General features: G+C 47.3%; 7 protein-coding genes across 7 annotated transcripts; 5 read left to right on the top strand and 2 right to left on the bottom strand.

Annotated features, from left to right (window-relative positions):
• Positions 1 to 416: 416 nt before the first annotated feature.
• DFJ58DRAFT_842130 (uncharacterized protein) lies at positions 417 to 2,288 on the bottom strand (the record flags this gene model as incomplete). Its single annotated transcript, XM_041392791.1, is given in 7 exon segments — positions 417 to 875; positions 907 to 1,190; positions 1,228 to 1,409; positions 1,453 to 1,560; positions 1,609 to 1,811; positions 1,831 to 2,019; positions 2,160 to 2,288. The coding sequence occupies 7 exon segments, from the start codon at positions 2,286 to 2,288 to the stop codon at positions 417 to 419; spliced, it is 1,554 nt and encodes a 517-aa protein (XP_041243035.1).
• A 940-nt stretch (positions 2,289 to 3,228) lies between these two features.
• On the top strand, positions 3,229 to 4,476 carry DFJ58DRAFT_716683 (uncharacterized protein; the record flags this gene model as incomplete). Its single annotated transcript, XM_041384252.1, has 4 exons — positions 3,229 to 3,297; positions 3,344 to 3,514; positions 3,562 to 3,749; positions 4,158 to 4,476. 4 exons carry the CDS (start codon positions 3,229 to 3,231, stop codon positions 4,474 to 4,476), a joined length of 747 nt encoding a protein of 248 aa, XP_041243036.1.
• A 562-nt stretch (positions 4,477 to 5,038) lies between these two features.
• Positions 5,039 to 5,557, top strand: DFJ58DRAFT_728867 (uncharacterized protein; the record flags this gene model as incomplete). Its single annotated transcript, XM_041385655.1, has 2 exons — positions 5,039 to 5,156; positions 5,205 to 5,557. 2 exons carry the CDS (start codon positions 5,039 to 5,041, stop codon positions 5,555 to 5,557), a joined length of 471 nt encoding a protein of 156 aa, XP_041243037.1.
• Positions 5,558 to 6,080: 523 nt separating this feature from the next.
• On the top strand, positions 6,081 to 6,326 carry DFJ58DRAFT_638866 (uncharacterized protein; the record flags this gene model as incomplete). Its single annotated transcript, XM_041381320.1, has 1 exon — positions 6,081 to 6,326. A coding segment is annotated over one exon (246 nt), but the record flags the coding sequence as incomplete, so codon positions are not given.
• Positions 6,327 to 6,665: 339 nt separating this feature from the next.
• Positions 6,666 to 8,254, bottom strand: DFJ58DRAFT_842133 (uncharacterized protein; the record flags this gene model as incomplete). Its single annotated transcript, XM_041392792.1, has 5 exons — positions 6,666 to 6,932; positions 7,046 to 7,219; positions 7,402 to 7,632; positions 7,689 to 8,006; positions 8,054 to 8,254. 5 exons carry the CDS (start codon positions 8,252 to 8,254, stop codon positions 6,666 to 6,668), a joined length of 1,191 nt encoding a protein of 396 aa, XP_041243039.1.
• A 499-nt stretch (positions 8,255 to 8,753) lies between these two features.
• Positions 8,754 to 12,951, top strand: DFJ58DRAFT_728870 (uncharacterized protein; the record flags this gene model as incomplete). Its single annotated transcript, XM_041385656.1, has 9 exons — positions 8,754 to 8,774; positions 8,823 to 8,930; positions 8,983 to 9,101; positions 9,162 to 9,294; positions 9,342 to 9,492; positions 9,565 to 9,828; positions 9,876 to 10,405; positions 11,875 to 12,276; positions 12,556 to 12,951. 9 exons carry the CDS (start codon positions 8,754 to 8,756, stop codon positions 12,949 to 12,951), a joined length of 2,124 nt encoding a protein of 707 aa, XP_041243040.1.
• Positions 12,952 to 14,813: 1,862 nt separating this feature from the next.
• On the top strand, positions 14,814 to 19,883 carry DFJ58DRAFT_728872 (uncharacterized protein; the record flags this gene model as incomplete). Its single annotated transcript, XM_041385657.1, has 6 exons — positions 14,814 to 15,291; positions 17,097 to 17,190; positions 17,251 to 17,608; positions 17,666 to 17,956; positions 18,003 to 18,795; positions 18,835 to 19,883. The coding sequence occupies 6 exons, from the start codon at positions 14,814 to 14,816 to the stop codon at positions 19,881 to 19,883; spliced, it is 3,063 nt and encodes a 1,020-aa protein (XP_041243041.1).
• Between the last annotated feature and the right edge of the window lie 430 nt (positions 19,884 to 20,313).

Below are 20,313 nucleotides of genomic sequence, written 5' to 3' on the forward strand. Positions count from 1 at the left end.
CAATGGCCATGCCCGAGTTGTACCAGCTGTTAGATCTCTGGCAAACTGAAGTTGAGAAAGTGGAGACCAGGTCTACCGGCGCCCCTCAGTAGACTTAGATTGTTGGATTTCTTCTAGATGTCAGCTGGTCTGCATCGCTGATACTTTGTATTATATCAACCCTCATTAGAATGGTAGATACCTTGTTGTGAATAACATATACAACACGGTTGTCTCTGCCGGCGCCCGTCAGTGAACCAACATTAATTGAGATGTCAGCCTGGTCTGCATCGCCAATATTTTGTCAACAGCAGTATTACATTGACTATCATTAGCATAGTGAATACATTCTTGGGATAACCAGCAACCAACATTCTAAGTACCAGATGCATACATGTACATTCTGACAGTATATTAACATACACATGATTCAAAGACTACTTGCGCTTACTCTTGGAAGCTGCAAGTGCAGTAGCCTTACTCCTAGTTCTCTTTGCCGGAGTGTCGCTCACAGGATCGGCGGCGTGCCACTTCAATCCCTTGGGCCGCTCGTTTGAAATGTTTGCTGCTGCCTTGCTTCTTGTACGTGTCCCTGCGGCCACTGCTTCCTTCAAGGTCTTCTGTGATTGGTCAGGCTGCCTTGCATTGCCAGAACCATTGAGTATTGCAACATTCATGGCATCGCTGATATCAGTCAAAGTGTTTGACACATTCCGGCATGAGGTTGCACCCTTCGCTTTCATGGGATTCCCTACCTCAGCAGAATTAGAGTTTGTTCTGGGTGTCGGTGTGTATTGGCGACCTAGAGAAATCTCTTCCTCCTCACCAGTGGATTGTGCTCCCTGATCAATTGCACCTGATAACCCACCATCATTGTGCTCGTCAGAATTACTGCACTGGGCATCTTGGTGGTCATCGCCAGCAGACCGCCAGGGTTCCGCTGGGAGACACGGCTGCTACATGCATCTCGCGTTGGCATCTTTCCAGGCCTTGAATGAGAAGGCCTGGTTGGATGTTGTGCTGCTGTCGGTCAAACCAGAAATCCAGCACAGCAGTAGGCATCCACTTTGTCCATCTTTGAAGGTTCCTTGAACTGCATGCCGGCGGGCCATTGTGTGCTTTGAAAGAATGCTGATTGGCTATGTATGACATCCCCCCAGGGTACCGATGCCTTGATGTTATCTTTGCCGCCGCACATTCCTGTTCTGACACTGAATAATGTATATTCTCATTAAGGAAATCACCTACTATAGAGTGTTGTCAAGAAGGATCGGATCATGTGGTGTTGATCGGCGCGTTTCCATCCCTTTGTGTCCGGTAGAATAGGCCACCCGTCAGCATCTTCTTCAAGTTTGATGAGCTTTCGGGGGACTCGTTTCTTGGACTTCACCATCTGAGGTTCCTTGCCGTCTTCAGCATCTGGACAGGTTCTTGTTAGGATGCTTGCCAGGAAACATATGAACAGCATCTCACCGAATTGCTCCCCCACATATTCCTGCCACTCCGGCATGAAAATGCCCCTCCCAATCCCTAGTCTTCATAAAGCTTTCGCTGTTCGCAAACTGCTCATTGAAGTCATGGCTGCAGAGGTTAAGTTGGGAAATTCACCAATTGATCAGGGAGACACACCCTCCCAGCATTAACTTGCCTTTGCCGTCCATCCATGCGGATAGCACAAAGACTCTCATTCCGGCTTTCTTGAACATTTTGGTGGCGAAATGCTCAATCATGTCAGCTCCTTTGGTCTCGGCAACATGGGCTTGAACTTCGGGTGGTGCTGCCTCATTAATTCCACTTATCTGCCATTGCTTGGGCTTCCTCCTTCTCCTCCGCTGACAACTGGTTAATCACAGTCTTTGCAGCCTTTGGCCACTTGCTGATCATCTCTCCACTTCCAGCCATTTCTCCCATCTCCTCTTGGATGAGGGCCTTATGGGTGTGAACCAAGACTTTTCGGGCAGTCCAAGTCCTGCCATACTTGATGAGGGGCTTGGAAGATGGTTTCTGGTGAGAGTGGTTTTGCAACCATTCCTTATAAGTCTGACATGGACATGTTATCAATACTCCAGGACCCAGATACATACTATAACCTGTCATGTACCTTTTTCCTAGCTTTCAGTATGGCTTTGTCCTTAGTCGGAGCTTGGAGAGAGGCTTCCTTGTGGATGGCGATGCAAGACCCTCGCCCGCTCCTTTCCTTTGACAGACTTCCAGTCCTCTAGATGGGCCCTGAGGACAGTGACTTCTGCCTTGTCCAAGGGAACCTTGTTTTGCTGTAGAACAACAATAGGAGATTGACTTCTTGCCATGTTGTGATGTGAATGGTTCGGAATTCAAAATAGTTGGTTGAGATGTACCTTATTGGTATCCCGGATTCAGCCTATATTACATCCTTGTTGGTATTGCTTGGTTCAGCTTGTATTATGTTTATATTATGTACTTGTAAATGCTGATTGACTAGGTTGAAATTGGTTACCCTTCTTACTATCAACATACACAACATACAATATTGATATAGACAAATGGGGGGCTCTAGAATCCAAGAGTGGACACCTCCCCGAAAGTATTCAGTTGTAGAATGGAAGAAAACATACCGAACTAGAAAGGTGGTGGGCAAATGGGTGGAAAGACCAAAGATCAGACAATCAGTTCCGCCTACCCCTACCAAGTCTCCCTCAAAGCAGGCATCCTATGATATGCTGTACCATGGGGGAGATGACTTCCTCAGCGACATTGGAGCAACTCCACTGCAGCTCCCTAGGTCACTGGTGAGCACTCTGTAACTTCACTGTCAATTCACTGACCTTCATTCAAGAGTCAAAATGACTATATCCGTCAATGGGTGCCCAAGACTAAAACATATCTCAACATACTCCTTGAACAGGAGGTTCCATCAGATCGATCATGTACCATCTGTGGGACAGATGGTGTATATAAATGTCATGGGTGCTTTGGTGAGCCCCTTTATTGCACCAATTGTTGCAGAATGAACCACCAGAGACTTTCCCTTCCACCGAATCAGCCAATGGACAGGTGCCTTCTTCGAGAAATCTTGCTTGGTCAAGATTTGGATGGTGATGTGGCTTGGGCATGCCAGGAACTCCTTGCCCCTGGGAAGATGACACTGGAGAGTCAGCATTTTTTGCTGATTGAGGGGCAGAAGGGCTGGTGAGCTCGGATAGCGAGGGTGCATCAGATGAACAGTCCAATGCACCTCTTGCACAGGAAGCACACGACCTCCCGACCGACATGCCATTCATAAAGAACAACAAGACCATGACTACTATAGTAGATAAGTCAGGAGTACATACTCACATGGTTAAGTATTGCACATGCCCCTGGGGCCCCTTCTGCCGATATACAGCTGTTTCAAATGGGCTTATTTCCAGCATCATTCTTGGAACCAAAGACAGCATTCTCATTTGATGTCTTGGATGACTTTTTGCTCGATAACCTGGAGTGCGGGAAATTGGCGATGAATTATTACAGCAAGTTAAGGAGGATGACAACAAGGGTCTTCGCTCACTTAGTGCCGGTACGCATGTTGGCGATGCTCCGCCGATGTCATTGATTAGGATGCAGGATCGGTACCGAGAGCTGATGAGGGTGATGAGACAATGGCGGAAGTTGAAGCTACTGAAATGGAATGACTTCGGCCATGAGGACAAAGAGGTCACGCCCGGCAATCTTGCTCTGTTCTGTCCAGCATGTCCCCAGCCAGGCATCAATGTCACATTGCCTACAGGAGATGATGCCGAGGGCCTAAATGGGTCAGACTTGGAGACACCGAGTGTTACAAACTAGGATGGTTCAGACGTTATGGCTACTCGATAAGAGTAATCGGCCAAGGTCGGTTCAGGGCTTCGGCATATACCGAAGTTCAATGTTCTAAGACAAGACAAGGAGAGTGTCCTCGACTTGAATCAAGTTCAATACAACTTAAGATTGGAGGTCTTAAGCGAAGGAAGTTCCAGGTAAAACCTAGTAAGATTCAAGTAAAGAACTACGTAGTACAAAGCGAGTTTATATAGTGAATGACAACCATGTTTAGGGCCGGTTCAGTGGAGTCAGAGATAACAAGAATAGATCATCTAGCGACGGCAAGATGAGATCGTGATGTAATACAATGATGTAAGAGAAAGAAAATGAATAGGGGCATACTCGATTGTAACACCGAGGTGGCTTTATTCAAGATCTTTAGTCATGGACGGAAACTTCAAAGCGGAGCATCTCCATGCTGCAAATCTGTCCGATGAAGTCTCACTCATGGACGGCCGTGGCTTCATGGTCAGCGATCACATATACAAGGAGCACCTGTCCCTTGCCAAAGAAGCCGTTCAACGCTCCGAGTGTAACAATCATCGCGCTCTCAATCAAGCAAATGCAACATGCCACAGACTGGAAGCCACAGGCATTGGCGGGTGTGCTTGTGCAAGGCATGGCTGTTTTTGTCCCTCATGCCACAGTAGATTTTCAGAAGGGAGAAAGGTGTGTTAATACCAAGGATGCTCACACCATTGCCTGATTACCACTAGACAGATGAACATGGATTATGCACTGTGTGAGGCACTGACAGTGAATGCCGAGGGAATCTGCCTGTGCATTGACATTTTACAATGTCAACTATCAGTACCACAAGCATCTGAAGACTGAATCGCCGAAAGTCCTATCCTGCAGATCCATCAAGAGCTGGAGATCATTCCCGTTATTGGTCTATGGCATGTACATCGCCATCAAGATAGCTGCTATGTCAGATATGCTTCCAATTTCATCGAGGGCGCAGCTCGAATGACGGCAAGATCATGGAAACCCTGTGGGCGCCGTAAACATCATCTCGCCATCGGTGCATGGCATGGGTACACCCCATTGGAAAGAATGTCTGGACTACCAAATGAATGACTGCAATTTCATGAAAATGATCAGGATGAGTGAGTGCTCCTAAAATCTAACAAAATCTCATTATCTGACAAGACTCCACATACAGGCAAAAGTCTCTGCAGAAAATACAGGCAGGCTGTGAAGGGCATCGCCAAAAGTACACAGGCATTTCAGAAACTTTATGAGACCGCCTGATCCTCGGCAAGTTCAAGATTGGGAAGCACAAGAGAGGTTGGTGCAAGCAAGACGGCTTCGTGATCCAACAGCAATGGACATTTACGAGGTTCAACTTCAGAAAGGTATGTAGGTGAGAGCTGTCTGGTTGGTCAATTTTTAATCCAGCACAGCGCCGACCAGAAAGCAGCAAGAATTGCAATTGTTAGCATCCCAAGGCCGGCATCCCGGGCTAGCACGCCAGAGAGGTGCAGTGACATGGCTAGCAGAGGGTCTCACCATTGAGGAAGCCCAGATCACCCTGCAGATGGATGTGAGAAAACTGGGACGACATTGGACAGACACGCAGCGATCGGATATTTGTCGCCAGCGTGACACCCTACAAAGGGATATCGATCAGTGGGTGGATGCAGGAAGGACTTTTCTCAGCAATGGATTGGGCGATGACGACATACAGCCCATGGAACTACAACTTCTGACCCTTCAAGATGATTCACAAGATGAAACAGATGAACCTGGAGAATGACTACAGAGTGTTTGAGCCTGGAGAAGGTGGTTATTCCATTGCCTTCTAATTTAGGACTGGAGAGATGTGCTGTGCTCAGTGTTACCGATTTGGTGGACCAGGAACTCACTCTCCAGCAAGGCCAGGCAAATGATGCACTTCACAACATCAGAGTGCACTTAGCAGACAAGGCGGTAATATTCCGGAGAACTGTTAGGACCGTGAAGTCACAAGCATGCTCCACCAGGGCTTGGGCTCAAGTTCATTCTGTTGATAGGGCAGGTTAGCATCAACGCAAGTATCTATTCCAAGTGCTGATCACAACTTTGCAAACTTGCCGCCAATGATGCTGTGCTAGAAAGATACCAGCAGTTGCTGAAGGAGCATCTCAAGGTTAGCACAGCAGTCGCTGATCCAAACTCTCGGGGTCAAAGGAACAATATGTTGGCTTGGTTTTGGTCTATGGATGTACAAGGGGATTCTAATAGCAGTGATTGGTTGAATGAATGTGAGTGAGACTGATTTCTCACCGCCTAGCGCTCATCATGCCGATACAGTTTACCGTGTGCATTGGCTCCGTGCCAAGGCTATGAGAGATCGTTGGGCAGAAGAGATGTTGCTTGTAAAGCACAAAATGGATTGGACCTGTGACTTTTTTCTTCATAAAGCTGAGAATTGGATCCATCTAGGTAACATCTCCAGGCAGGTCCATAAAGAGGGACATCTGGGATATGCGGTGAGACAATGCAAAATTTATCAATGTTTGTATGCAGAGGCCAGTCATGCATTCAACCAGACAAAGGCCTCGTCTCAAGCAGAGCGGCATATTCCTGTCTTAGAAAATGCAAATACTGGATAACGATGGACTACTGGGTAGAACAGCTCTCAATGATTATTCGCCGAGGCAGATCTTATCAATTAAATACACTGGGCATCGTGAGCGGCAATGATGACCATCATTCGGCACTCAATGAAGTGGTAACACATCTCACATGCCCATTCTTTGTGGCAACGGCTCCACCAAGTGAATCTTGTTCTCCACTTGTTTTGTACAGCAGTTTGAAGACCTTCGGCCAGCATACCATGTGTTACCCTTGGGCTAGAATCAGCTACTGGAGCACCAGCCCAGTCACAATTGAACACTTAAAAGTTGCCCGAAGTGATCGAACAGGATCTCCCACAGTTCATGACTGCTTGGATGCACGCCGATGAAAGCCTTGTTAGGAGTCATGTCAAAGGCAGTATTCCACCAAGCAAACTTGTAGCTCTGCACTACATGACTTGTCACCCAAGCACTTGATGGTTCTGCCGGAATGTTCATAAATGCCGAGTACATTTCTTTGGCGACGTGTCGGACTGTGCCAGTCCTGAATATGCCAAGGAAGATGTGAAGATTCTGAGATACCGGTGGGTCAGTCCTTGCACTTTCACAAACTGACACCCAGGGAAGGAGGAAAGACTGACTCAATTAGTGTCCATAATGCATGAAGGACTGGCGATAACATTTACCTCTGCCTCCCAGTTCAGGTACTCATTCAAAATGATGCGACCCTCCGCCGATATGACACCCCGCCTGGATTCCAGCATTGTCCAGATTGCTAGTAATCTGGAACCGGCATATTCGAATATGTTAGCCACGTCGGATACATCAAAGGCAAGATGTCCCTGAATGCCTTGGGAGCTCTGTGAAAGACATTGTTGTCTATCACTCATGGTGACTGCAATTTTCTAGAGAATACTACTGATCATTTGAGATATATATATTGGCTACATGAATCGGAGTTTTAACACCATGTAGTCAATCACTGTAATGTACATTCTAGATATGGTTAGGACATGTTTTGCTCTCTTTTCAAATACTTCACAAGTCTTTCCGTCACGGCGATGGCTTCACCAACATCCCGACCCAGGAGACTGTCCATTTGCATCAAGCTTGCAGCCACTATCCTTGCTTCTATAACCTTGTCTTCAATCATTTTTAGAAGATGATTACCTTCCTGCTGGACCTCGGCGTGAATGGTAGACACTTGCTGAGCCACTGGCATGATCTTGGGTTCAATCAAGGTTGCCGGCGTGAGGAACGCGGTCCCCTCAGGCTGCACATGGTTGAAGTCAGTTTGTTCCTCTTGATATAAGCCAATGTAGTTCTTACCAATTGTAAAAAATGCTCAGTGAAGAGTTCCTTCACTTCAACGCAGTTTGGGTAAGTGTTGAAGAACACCTCGTTGGGTTTGGTGTCAAGAGGACCCAGCCACCAAGCATGCTCATATGTGTTGCCTTCACAGCTTCTCATCCATGTTGCCGGCGGGTCTACCGGCAAGGTCATGAACGAGTCATACACATCAGCGTAGCTCTCAAGCATCTTCAGCTGTTTCATCGCCAGGAGGCCGATGAGATACCGTAAATTGTGCGATAACAGTGGGTTGATGCTCAACCCGGTGCAAAATGTGATCCAAGGGATGGTAAAGGCCTGTAAGATCATTTAACTCAGACGGCGTGGACATGACACGAAATTACCTCTGCCTCCCAGTTGAGGTACATGCCGATATGCTTGTGAACTTTCCACGATGTATTGTCCTTCGTCTGCTCCAGCACTCGGTGAATCCTTGATAAGCAGCTGCTGGCATATTCGAAGAGATTGGCAAAGTCCACTAAATCGAGGGTGAATTTGTCATTGGCGGTGACATCAGACAACCTTGTAGAGATAATGTTCGACATGATATACTGACAAATTACAAGCATTGTTGCAGGCTTTAAATACATGGAATTGTCGGGAATTGAACTTGGCAATTTCAAATTTGTGTTGTGTCCATCGGTGACTAAGGCCGTATAGCATGTGTCCGGCAGTTTGCCTGATATCATTACATTGTTCTGCCCATAGTATCTGTAAGAATCAGTGGATGTGACCACATCATTGACATTGAGTGTTGAATATTGACATGTCAACATGTGAACCGAAAGTAAGACAATAGGGAATATTACATAATCAGCCGATAATGTGGCCACAGCGTGATACTTATTATGTTGTTTACTGTTTGTCGCCGCGTCTCATCTTGAACTTCATCCTTCAAATTCCTCATTTGCAACATCCTCCGCTGCACACCAACTTATCGCCGCTGCCAACAATGCTTTCAGTGAGGCTGCTGATCAGGTGGAACACATCCTCGGCCAAGCCTTGCAGCTACAGCCGGAGGACCCAAAGCATCTCAGCGTTGCCATGGACATGGCAAAATTGATGGTAAGTACTGTAACTTTATTCTCCCGCAATGTCTTACAATTGTTTCAGCACGAAGTCTTTTCCACGCACGCTGAAAGGGTGACCATCCTGTCACCCTTGGTGTTGTCTGCTGGCGCCGAGTTGATGAACCACATGGACGAAGACAGGACCGCTTTGGTCACCGCACCCGTTTGGGCCAACATTGTTGCTGATGATCCTCACATCCGAGGCCATCCTCTCTTCCCCACCACTGCTGGTTACCGAAAGCAGCTGCCACCGCCGCCGTCCCCTGCCAAGAGCTGGCCCATCTCAGCCAAAGGGTGTTCCTCGCGCCAATGATGCTGAAGAGTGAGGGCGAGGCATTGAGCATGGTAAGCGCTCCCGGGCTACTAATGCTAGGAGCCAAAGTCGGCCGGCGCAATCCAAGCGTCAACGGCAGAAGTCTAAGGTCATCATCACTGGTGATGATGACCTTGAGCTAGACGAGGTGGTTCCAACGGTGCCGGTTCGCAAGGAGCGTGCCGTCAACATGATCTACAAAGTAAGTCCAATGCTATGGTTTCAAAATTAATCTAATGGCACATTTAGCCTGGTCAACTCACCAAGGTGGTTACCGAGCAGAAGACTCGCTGTTCTCTCTGGCACTCTGTTGTCGCCAGCGATGATGACATGGACGCCGACGCAGCAACCAACACTGGCCCTGCACTCAAGATGGGTGTGCCATATGTGGAATTGCCTGGTAAGTGTTCCCAATCTCTTGTGTCTACTAGCTAAGTCAGATTTTGGTAGCCTGCGCCCACCACATCCTCAGGTCCCCAGCTGAAGGAGGATGATTTCGCTGATACAATGGCGCCATCATGGGCTCCTCACTGTGGCCAATGCGTAGCACGGGATCTCATCTGCTGCCAAGCCTTCAACAAGGACCACGGTGGCAAGTTGAAGGTGTGTGCCTTCTGCAGCAGGCTGAAGATTAGGTGCGGCGGCAAAGGCTCAGAGGTTCCCACTGTGAAAGGGAAGTCTGCAACATCTCGCCGGACCCGTTCTCAATCTCGCCGTCAGCGCTTGCCGCCAGCTCGTAAGCATTTCTCTCTACAACCTTGCACTCAACTAATGTTCTTGTAGAAAACATTGCAACCCAACATGTCGAACCATCAGTGCCGTACACCACCACCACCACGCAGAATGAGGATGAGGTTCCTACTCGTCCATCCACATCCATCCCTCCACCAACCTCTGCCTCTACTGACCGCGACAGCCTGTTGGCTTTGCAGGCTGAAGTTGCCACACTTCACACTGCAGTCGCCGCATTGGAGGACCAGGTTGTCGCTGGTGACAAGCAGTGCAAAGATGCCAACACCAGATTGGCAGAACAAGAGGCGAGGTCTGCACTCCTCACCGAAAGATTCAACGAGCTCCTCCGGAAGTTGCTGCCGGCAGCTACATCTGCAACCACTGAGTGTGGTGCTGAGGCTACTGGTGAATTGGCTGCTGGTGAATTGGCTGCTGGCGAATTGCTTGCCAGTGACTCCACCACTGAGGTGTCCAGCACATCTGCCGACCCTGCCGGCAAAGCCACAGGTCAATCGGCTGCTGTCCCATTGACACACACTGCTGAGTCCTCCCATGAATCTGCTGCTGGTCCAGCAAACCTTGTCAATGACTCGCCGTGCTCATTGGCTTCTCTGGCGGCGGAATGATTTCCCACCTGTTTGTACTGTTGTCTGAATATCTTTTGTGGCCGCTGTTCATTTTATGTATATACATTTGTTCTTGACCAGTAACAGATTAGTAGATGTACAGGTATATCTACTAGCTTAGTTCAATAACATGTTTGTATATAATTTGTGGCATCTTGTGATCTGCGGTTGTGCTTGACACCACCAGAAATATGCAATATGGATTTTTTGATTGAGGCTAGTTTGTGTTGGGGGCTGGATGTCTCGGTGATGGTAATTGGTAATCTCCTATTCAGTGATCTCCTACTGTGGCACTTCAGAGCAATTGTACATCGCCAGGGCCCACCCATTGATTTGATTCACATTGTCGGCCCACATGATGTTGGTTTAAACACTAGCAGGTGAGCCTACCCGTTTAATTAGATTGCAGTGCTCTAGGCTCTCCTCTATATTCAGTTCACCCTGCGAGCCCACTCATGGTCACCACAATACATTGGCAGGGCCCACCCGTATAGGTGGTGACAACATCTGGGCCCGCATGGCTATTCCAGTGTTTCTGAATGGGCCAACCATTCACATGGAGAAAATCGCACACAACCGCTGCCATGCCCATATGATTTCGCTGGCCATGATTAAATGTATATCTCGGTGGAAACACTTGCATTCGCTGATCACATTCTGTGATCGCCGATGGTAACTCAACACACCGGGGAGCAAGGGCCCACTCGAAATCGTCGAGGAATAACATTTCTATTGTCCTGTGGGCCCACATGTAAATACAATGTAATTTGATCCTGCTACCTGTGGGACCTGCCCATATGGTGTCGCCGGCCGTGATTAAATGTATTTCTCGGTGGACACTTGCATTCACCGATGATATTGGTCATTTTCTCACTGGTGCAAATTTTGATTTTGTGATCGGTGATGGTAATCCAACAAACCAGGGAGCAAGGGCCCGCTTACAATTGTCGAGGAATAACATTTCCATTGTCCTGTGGGCCCACATGTAAATACAATGTAATTTGATCCTGCTACACATGGGACCTGCCCATATGGTGCCAGCCGTGATTAAATATATTTCTCGGTAGACACTTGCATTCGCCGATGATATTGGTCATTTTCTCGCCGGTGGAAATTCACATTCTGTGATTGGTGATGGTAATCCAACAAACTGGGGAGCAAGGGCCCAGCTTAAAATTGTCGAGGAATAACATTTCCATTGTCCTGTGGGCCCACATGCAAATACAATGTACTTTGATCCTGGCACCCGTGGGCCCACTCCAATGTATTGAAGATCATTGTTCATGGGCCGAACCAGAACCATCGAGTACAATGCCACTTGCCAGCCCACCCAGACACATTGACCTACAATATTAATGTGGGCCCACAGTGAGCTGGCCCATGTCTCATGGAATAATGTCAACTTGGGCTGACCACATTTATAGGGTCAAGTCACTGAAGGGGCTCGACAGCAACACACCAAGCGGTTGGGACTAATGCAGAACGACCTCGACGCTCAACACCAACCTAGAACGAACTTTAGAATATGGCAACAAAACCTCCAAACATCCTCCCATGCCTGGGAACACCTACTAAAGAACCTCAATCCCAACACCTTTGACCTAGCCTGTATACAAGAACCGTTCCTCAACCCCGTCAACCTCGCCAACGCATCCAACCTCAAATGCTACTGGGACGTACTCTACCCGACCACACACCACACCAACCAGGACCGCACTCAAGTAATAATACTCATCAACAAGAAGATATCCAAGAACCAATGGCACATGATCCCAATACAATCGGCGAATGTCATGGCACTAGAACTCACAGGCGAATTTGGAAAGGTGCGTATTTATAATATTTACAACCCATGCGACCATGATGGCACCATGCACTTTCTTGAAAGACATATGCAGTCTGAACATACCGTGCGCCAAAGAAACCCTCAATGACTCGCTCAAGGCGAGGAGGACGTACATAATGAAAATATAATATGGCTAGGCGACTTCAACCGTCACCATCCACTTTGGGAACTGACTACAAACAACCATCTACTCACTGCAGCGAACCTAGATGCCGCAGGTGTACTCATAAATCTACTCGCACTTTATAATCTAGTCCAGGTCCTCCCTCAAGGTATCGCCACTCTGGAAGCATCCGCCACCAAGAACCTCACCCATCCCGACAATGTTTTCTGCTCGGCCCAACTTCAACACACCTTTACTACGTGCACTGTAGAATATCACCTAAGGCCAGTAGTAACAGACCATTTCCCTATTATAAGCTCGATCGATCTGAACCCAGACCGAATAAATGACATCCCACGCCACAATTACAGAGAAGCTGACTGGGACGTCATCAACAAAGCATTGTCCGAACAACTAAGAAGTATTCCCCCACCAATCGAGTTAACTTCAGGAGCCCAGTTCGAAGAGGCTCTGAGCAACCTAACAGATGTCATCGCAAAGGTAGTAGACTCCAAAGTCCCCAAATCCAAACCCTCACCCTATGCCAAGTGATGGTGGTCCAAAAGCCTGGACAAAGAGTGAAAGGAGGTACACAAATTAGGCCGCAAAGCAAGAGCTAATTTACCATACAGAAATGACCCTATACATGAAAGCTACCGAAGAGCATGCAACACTTTCTCTGAGAACATTAAAAAGGTGAAGGAATCCCACTGGAGCGACTGGCTAGAAACTATGACTCCATCTGGAGTATGGAACTTCCACGGCTACACAGTAAGTAACCCAAACGACCAAATGCACGCAAGAATCACCACCCTCAAAGACCCGATGGCCAACAACCCCAACGCGACCCAAGACAACAACAGAAAAAGTGAATTACTCTATGATGTTTTCTTCAAGCCCCCCCCGCTAGACGACCACATAGATCCTAATTATATTTATCCTCCCCCCATGTGCAAATTCTCACTAATCACAAATGAACAGATAGCAAGAGCAATATCGAAACAGTCCCCACACAAGGCCCCAGGCCCAAACAGAATCAGCAACTGCATCTTCACCCACTGCGCAGAACAACTCATCCCATATATGGGCCCGATATTCCGAGCGACATTCACACTCGGAATCTACCCCGAACAGTGGAAGAAATCGTCAACCATAGTGCTCCACAAACCAGGAAGGCCAGATTATAGCCTACCAAAGGTGTATAGACCCATAATGCTCCTCAACACGATGGCAAAAATCTTATCCTCCTGCGTAGCCGACGACCTGATCTACATAGCGGAACAGCATAATCTCCTAGCAGCAACACATTTCGGCGGAAGACCAGGTCGTTCCACTTCAGACTCCCTACACTTACTAACGAAATTTGTTACAGATTCCTGGGCCTCCCAAGAAAGCTTTGTGTCTATGTTGTTCTTAGACGTCAAAGCCGCCTTTCCCAGCGTGGTAATCAGCAAACTATTACACAACCTCAGAAAAGCAGGCATACCGAACGATTACATCGAATGGTACAGACGATGGCTCGAAGGAAGATCCACAACCCTGAACTTTGATGATTTTCAATCGGACCCATTCAACATCAAGGGAGGAGTAGACCAAGGATGCCCCTTGTACCCCGTTAGCCTTCATCTTTTATAACTCGGACTTACTAAGAGTTGCAGATCCGAGACCCTGAAAGGGCAAACTTAGCCTCGGTTTCATTGATGACATCGCACTCATAGCAAAGGGCAGGTCATATGAAGAAGCGCACGCCAAGGTAGTCAAGATGATGGAGAAAAGAGGAGGTGCACTGCAATGGAGCAAAGAACACCATGCAGAATTCGAGCTAGACAAGACAGCATTAGTATGCCTATCCAGAGCTAGAATCCAGAGCAAAACAAACCCAAACAAGTCCATCCCAGCCCCGAAACCTGCCATCACCATCCGCAACCACACAATACAACCTTCGAGCTCCCACAAGTTTCTAGGAGTAATCATTGATGAGAACCTAAGTTTTAAGGAACATGCGGCCTACGCACTTGCAAAGGGAACTAAATATGCGCTGGCCTGCAACAGAATGATCTGTCCAACAAAGGGAATCAGAGAGCCGTCTAATGAAGAGGTTATACGAGGGAGTAGTAATTCCTAAAATGTTGTACACAGCTGATGTCTGGTGCGCAGGACTGGTTGCAAAGGGCAAAGGCAAAAGACTAAACGGCCGTGGAGCACGCGGATTCGCCTCGCAAATAGCAAGAGTACAAAGAATGGCAATGTTGATGATAACGGGGGGATGAGATCCACAGCTACAGACACTCTCGACGCGCATGCTAACGTTCTTCCCTTCCAACAGACCCTACGAAAAATCTGCTTCAAATCAACACTAAGGCTTACAACACTTCCAGACTCTCACCCGTTAGCTCGAGACATCAAGGCTGCATATGACTATGGAGCAGCTCATAACTTCAGCAAACCAAAACGCCACCCCTTCCCCACTCCACAAGCTGCTATACAAATTCAAGATAAACCCCACCCAAATGGAAAATATCCTGCCGGTACACCACTATCCAAAGTGGGAAGCAGACGTGGAAATATGCATAGCCAGGAAGGAGGAGGCAGCTGAAGAAGACAAGCTCGCAGATGAGGAGCTAAGAGTGTACTTGGACGGATCAGCAATAGAGGGAGGAGTAGGAGCAGCAGCGGTGTTGATGCAAGGAGAAGAAGTAAGAGACAAGCTAAGATTCCACCTAGGGAAAGACAGCGAGCACACGGTCTATGAGGGAGAGATAATAGGGATGATCCTAGCGGTCGAGCTATTGAGAAGAGCAGGAGGAGAAGGGACAATGGCACTGGGAGTGGACAATCAAGCGGTGATTCATGCAACAAAGTCATTCAACTCCCAACCAGGTCACTACATCAGTAAATCACCAATTTCTCCACAGAGATCGACATTTTCGATATTTTCTCACAGTAGTGCACAGTGCTGACAGAGCTCACAGGATGTTAAGCCTCATACCTTGCCAGACTTCACAGTAATTGCAGTTGCTCAAAGCATGGACAGTTCACACAGTGTAAGTGACTTGATTTCGAATCAAGTGGAGTACCTCCCAAAGACATGACACTAACTACAGCTATAAGATGAGTGTGAAACGAAGTGGTCAATCAAGAACTATTGTGGGTTGCCGGCTCTGCATGATTTTCACATCTGATGTCCCATTATGATATTATAATGATGACATTGCAAAAGATTGTATTGCACCTACCGAACAAACCCACTCGATCCTGTCGCTGCAATAATGCATGACTCAGAGGGAGATGAGAGCAGCCGTGCTTCTTGAAGATGATCCTCATACATCCCAGCCCAAGGTCCGTATCATCTACTTTCTTTTCAGCGGCTTCTGCTCGGAATTTGAGTAGGCTAGTGAACACCTCATTTTCCCGTAGTATACAATCCGCAAGCGTCTTCTGAGCGAGGAAAACATTGTGTTTTGCTCTTACAACATCCATAACCAAGTTTGCCTCGGAGTCTGATGGTTCATGGATGGACTATTGAAATGTGAGGTGTAGTATTGAGGAACTGATGGACGAGATTGACTTACCATAGAACTGACTGCTTCAAGGACATTGTATAGGTCACCAATACCGGCAAACGGTCCATCACTGTGTTCATTGTTGGAGCCAAAATGGGTGGAAGCTGAAGAGCAGCTTGAGGAAGCGCTTGCTGATAATGATCACAGAGTGGTAATATCAAATTTTAGTGACTCAGGAAACATGAGGAGAGAATGTAACGTGTAGATTCTGGAAAATGCCGGTGTAGAGACTCATGTTTCTGTGGGCTCATTTGGGCTCATGTTACGAATTCTGACAACTGGCCTTCATGGCACAACTCACACCATCATCCACTATGACTTCCACCATGGAGTGCACCACTTCCCGCGAAACGCGCCATAGGCGCGACACTTTCCCGCACAACACACAGTATTCCCGCATGCGCGCCTTGCGCGCTTTCTCGTGCTTAAGTGCCCTGTGTCACGCATCACCCAGGAGCATCCATCCATCATCCAACCAGTCCGTTGGTACGTCCCTTTTCGTTATCTGACTATATTTGGCATATTACACTTCTTATTTTGTTATGGACCCTTACTTACATCACTTTACCTCACTTACATACTTAGAGCGCTCCCTATTCGGCTCCAAGCCCTGGGAGAGCGCTTAGGTAGAACTTACATACTCTCATGTTTGTTTTACACCCCACTTTTCAACTTACACACCTTAGCTTCCTACCACTCAGTATCTATCACCAGTTAGTTCCATGCAATGCATGTATCCATCATCATCTTGAGGCCCTAGCATCAGTCTATAGCTAGTGGCACTGTCAGTATCTGTCTAGATCCACGCTTTTCCTCTTATCAGTCTCAGTATCCGTCTTCTACACTTGTGCACCACTTGCACTACCTTCCCGCGCTTCGCGCACTTTCGCACTTCGCTTTCCCCCGCGCGCCTTCAGCACATTTCACTGCCATTTACCAGGGTTGATTAGCATCATTCCATGGATCCTTGCTTTCCTTGCTTCCCCTTTAGGGTCGAACATTCTTGCATTCTGCGAGTGTAGCAGCTAGGCAGAGCTGAGACTCACTTATACTGGTTGAGCACTTTTCTTATACATATGTGCCTGCCAGGTTGTGATACCTACACCGGTCAATTCTGACCTTGTCTTTTCTCAGTCCGCGATCCCGGCATTATGCCAGCTCGCTGTCCTTCTTGCGGGAAAGAGTTCAAGGACCATACCTCTGTTGCTTGTCATATGAGCCAACCTCGGTCAGGGTGTAATACTTGGCTAGAATATTTGATCTGGCTCAACTCAATTCTCCCACCCAGAAAAGATGATCCTATGGTCACAGATGACCCTCGTGAACTTTATACTTCCTCCTATGAAACAGGAGAGGATATGAATGTGTATGACTTCAGTAATGAAGGAGAGACTTTTGAGCGAGAATCTGGAGGTAGAACTCAGGATAGGGATGCGGAAGTAACCAACTTCTTTCCCAAGCCCCCACTTGCCTTTGAACACGGCTACATGTTCTTAAGTCTGTTCGAATCTGACGAGAATAGCGTCCACCGCAAAACCAACCTTTACTATCCGTTTTCAAGTAGGAGAGAATGGCAAGTTGCAGCATGGCTTCTGCATTCGGGCCTAAGCATGGAGAAAATCAATTCTTTTCTAGCATTGGAGATGGTCCGTGCTTTATTTTCAATGTTATTACGATCACTTGAGTTAACGGCACATACTTAGATTCAGGATTTACATCTATCATTCCACTCAGCAAGAGAGCTTCAAGGTCGAGCTGAATCACTGCCGACTGGTCCGCGTTGGAAATCCCAAGCTATTCGTACATCTCACGCTACAAAGTTGCCGGTTATTCTCTACTGGCGGGATCCGATCAAGTGCATTTCCAATTTATTCAATCACCCTTTATTTCACAACCATATGGACTTTGCGTCTCACAAGGTTTATACTACAGCGCAGAAACTGTCTCAGGTGTATACCAAATGGATGACAGCTGACCATGCTTGGGAAATGCAGGTATGTGATTCATCTTATACGAAGTCATTGCCTTATATTGTTGAAGTCGGCGCTACCTCATGGCGCAACACTCCTTGGTACTATTTTGTCGTCGGACAAGACATGTATCACTGCATTGACGGGTGATCACATTGCACATCTACTCCTTCTCAGCATTGCCAACATTCACATGAGCACACAGTTAAAATCATCCTCAAACACTTTTGTACTTACTGCGCTGTTACCCGTCCCCAAATTCATTCACAAAAAGAAACGAATGAAGGGCGTGTTACAGGATCAGCTTGTTCATCAGTGCCTGGACATTGTATTAGAACCACTGAAGGTGGCTACTCAAGAGGGCATCATGTTGTCAGATCCCACTGAACACAGTTGTTACTGCTTTACCCTGCTTGCGAGTTATATCGCTGATACCCCTGAAGCCATGATGCTGGCATGTGTCGGTGGAAAGACATCTCCTGTTACGATGGCCATGTACAAACAATCTGGAGATGCACTCCGACATGAACCCCACACAAGAGCAACAACTCTCGCACAGCTAGATGTTGTGCACTCACGTGCTGATCAAGACGATGTCGAAACATTTTTCCGCGAATCACAGAAGTTCTGCCTGAATTGCATTGCAAAGCCTTTCTGGAGTGATTGGGTATTAGCGGATCCTGACCGGTTTTTCACACCTGAATCTTTGCACATCATTCACAAGAAGTTTTGGGATCATGACACGCAGTGGCTTATCCTCGCAGTTGGAGAGTCTGAGATAGATTTTCGCTTTTCCATCTTACAGCCCACCACTGGTTATCAGCATTTCCACAAAGGCATCTCAAAACTCAAGCAAGTTACAGGTCGTTGCCACCGAGATGTTCAGTGATCAATTATCGCAGTCTGCACAGATGCAGCACCCCCTGGTGTCATTGTTGCTGTCCATGCAATTTTGCATTTTCATTACCTCATACAATCACCATGTATTAATGACGACGATATCCACCACATCTCAGCTGCGTTAGATGAGTTCCATGCCAATAAGGATGCCATTATCAGCGCTGGAGTTCGCCAAGGAGAAGGCCGTACAGTTATCAACAACTGGTGCATACCTAAACTCGAGCTTATGCAAAGCATCGTGCCTAGCATCCACAGCTCTGGTGTTACAGGACAATGGTCTGCGGATGTTACTGAGCACGTGCATATCACAGAGATAAAAGACCCCGCGAGGTCCAGTAATAACAACAACTATGACCCCCAAATCTGTCGCCATCTCGACCGTACGGATAAGTGTAATCGGTTCGAACTTGCCACAAGCCTTCTAGACCATGTGCAAAGTACCGAGGAGTTGCAGGGTTCAGAGAGGAATTTACTGACAAGGATGATGAGACTGACAGTGATGTGGACGATACTCCCGCAGGACTACCCTCCAGATCTCAACGACCTGGACAGCCACGTTCTATTACGAACTACTTTGCGATCACCAATATGCTCCAGCAAAGGGAAATGGGATCAGTGCCAGTCCCGTTACGCACCTTTGTTGTCAGATGGACCGCTTTTCATCTTGCTTACTGATCCTTCTATTAAGAGTGTTACTCTTGATGAAGTTGCCGTCAAGTTCGGCCTACCAGATCTGCGCCCGGCTATGGCTAATTTCCTTCACCGTGAGGTGACTTATGGCAATCTTGTTCACCCAATTGGTGGTCCCAGAAGGGCTGGACATAACGCCAAACTTCCGTTTGATAAGGTCCAAGTCTGGTTTAAAATCTGCTTACAGGAGACAGAGTTTTACAACATTCACAGTATTCGCCCAACTCAGACACTAAACTGCGCACCACCCAGTAACCCCTGGACGTTGGGCTGTTATGACAATGTTATTATCCAGACCAGCGCAGAGCACTCATGGCCTGCTAGTGGTCTTTCAGGTGCATTCTTTCTGCATTTATTGTGATATTTACTGTCAGTTAAAGAATGATCCACACAGGTCACTCCATCACACAGATCAGATTGATCATGCAGGCCAATTGGCAAAACCTGTACACGGTGGGCATGGAACGATCAATTCGTTGCATATGTTCAATGTTTCGATATTTCTAATGAACGTGATCCAACCACTCAGTTACACACACTGAAAAGAGCAAAGTGCTCTAATGGCATTCGGATGGGTGATATTATTCCAGTCTCTCAGCTGAGAGCGCCCGTCAATCTCATTCCCCACTTTGGCACTGCTGCAGATAAGTGCCTCACGCCCTATAATAGTATGGAGCATGCAACAGAGTTTTGGTTAAATTTATTTTGGGACAAAAATACCTTTTTCACCTTATCATAGTAGCATAATTGTGCTAACCTCATACTTGATAGGTTTAGTTTTGGTGTGCTAA

This window comes from Suillus subalutaceus (genome assembly GCF_016647625.1).
Source record: "Suillus subalutaceus strain FC151 chromosome Unknown DFJ58scaffold_65, whole genome shotgun sequence".
Classification (NCBI taxonomy): domain Eukaryota; kingdom Fungi; phylum Basidiomycota; class Agaricomycetes; order Boletales; family Suillaceae; genus Suillus; species Suillus subalutaceus.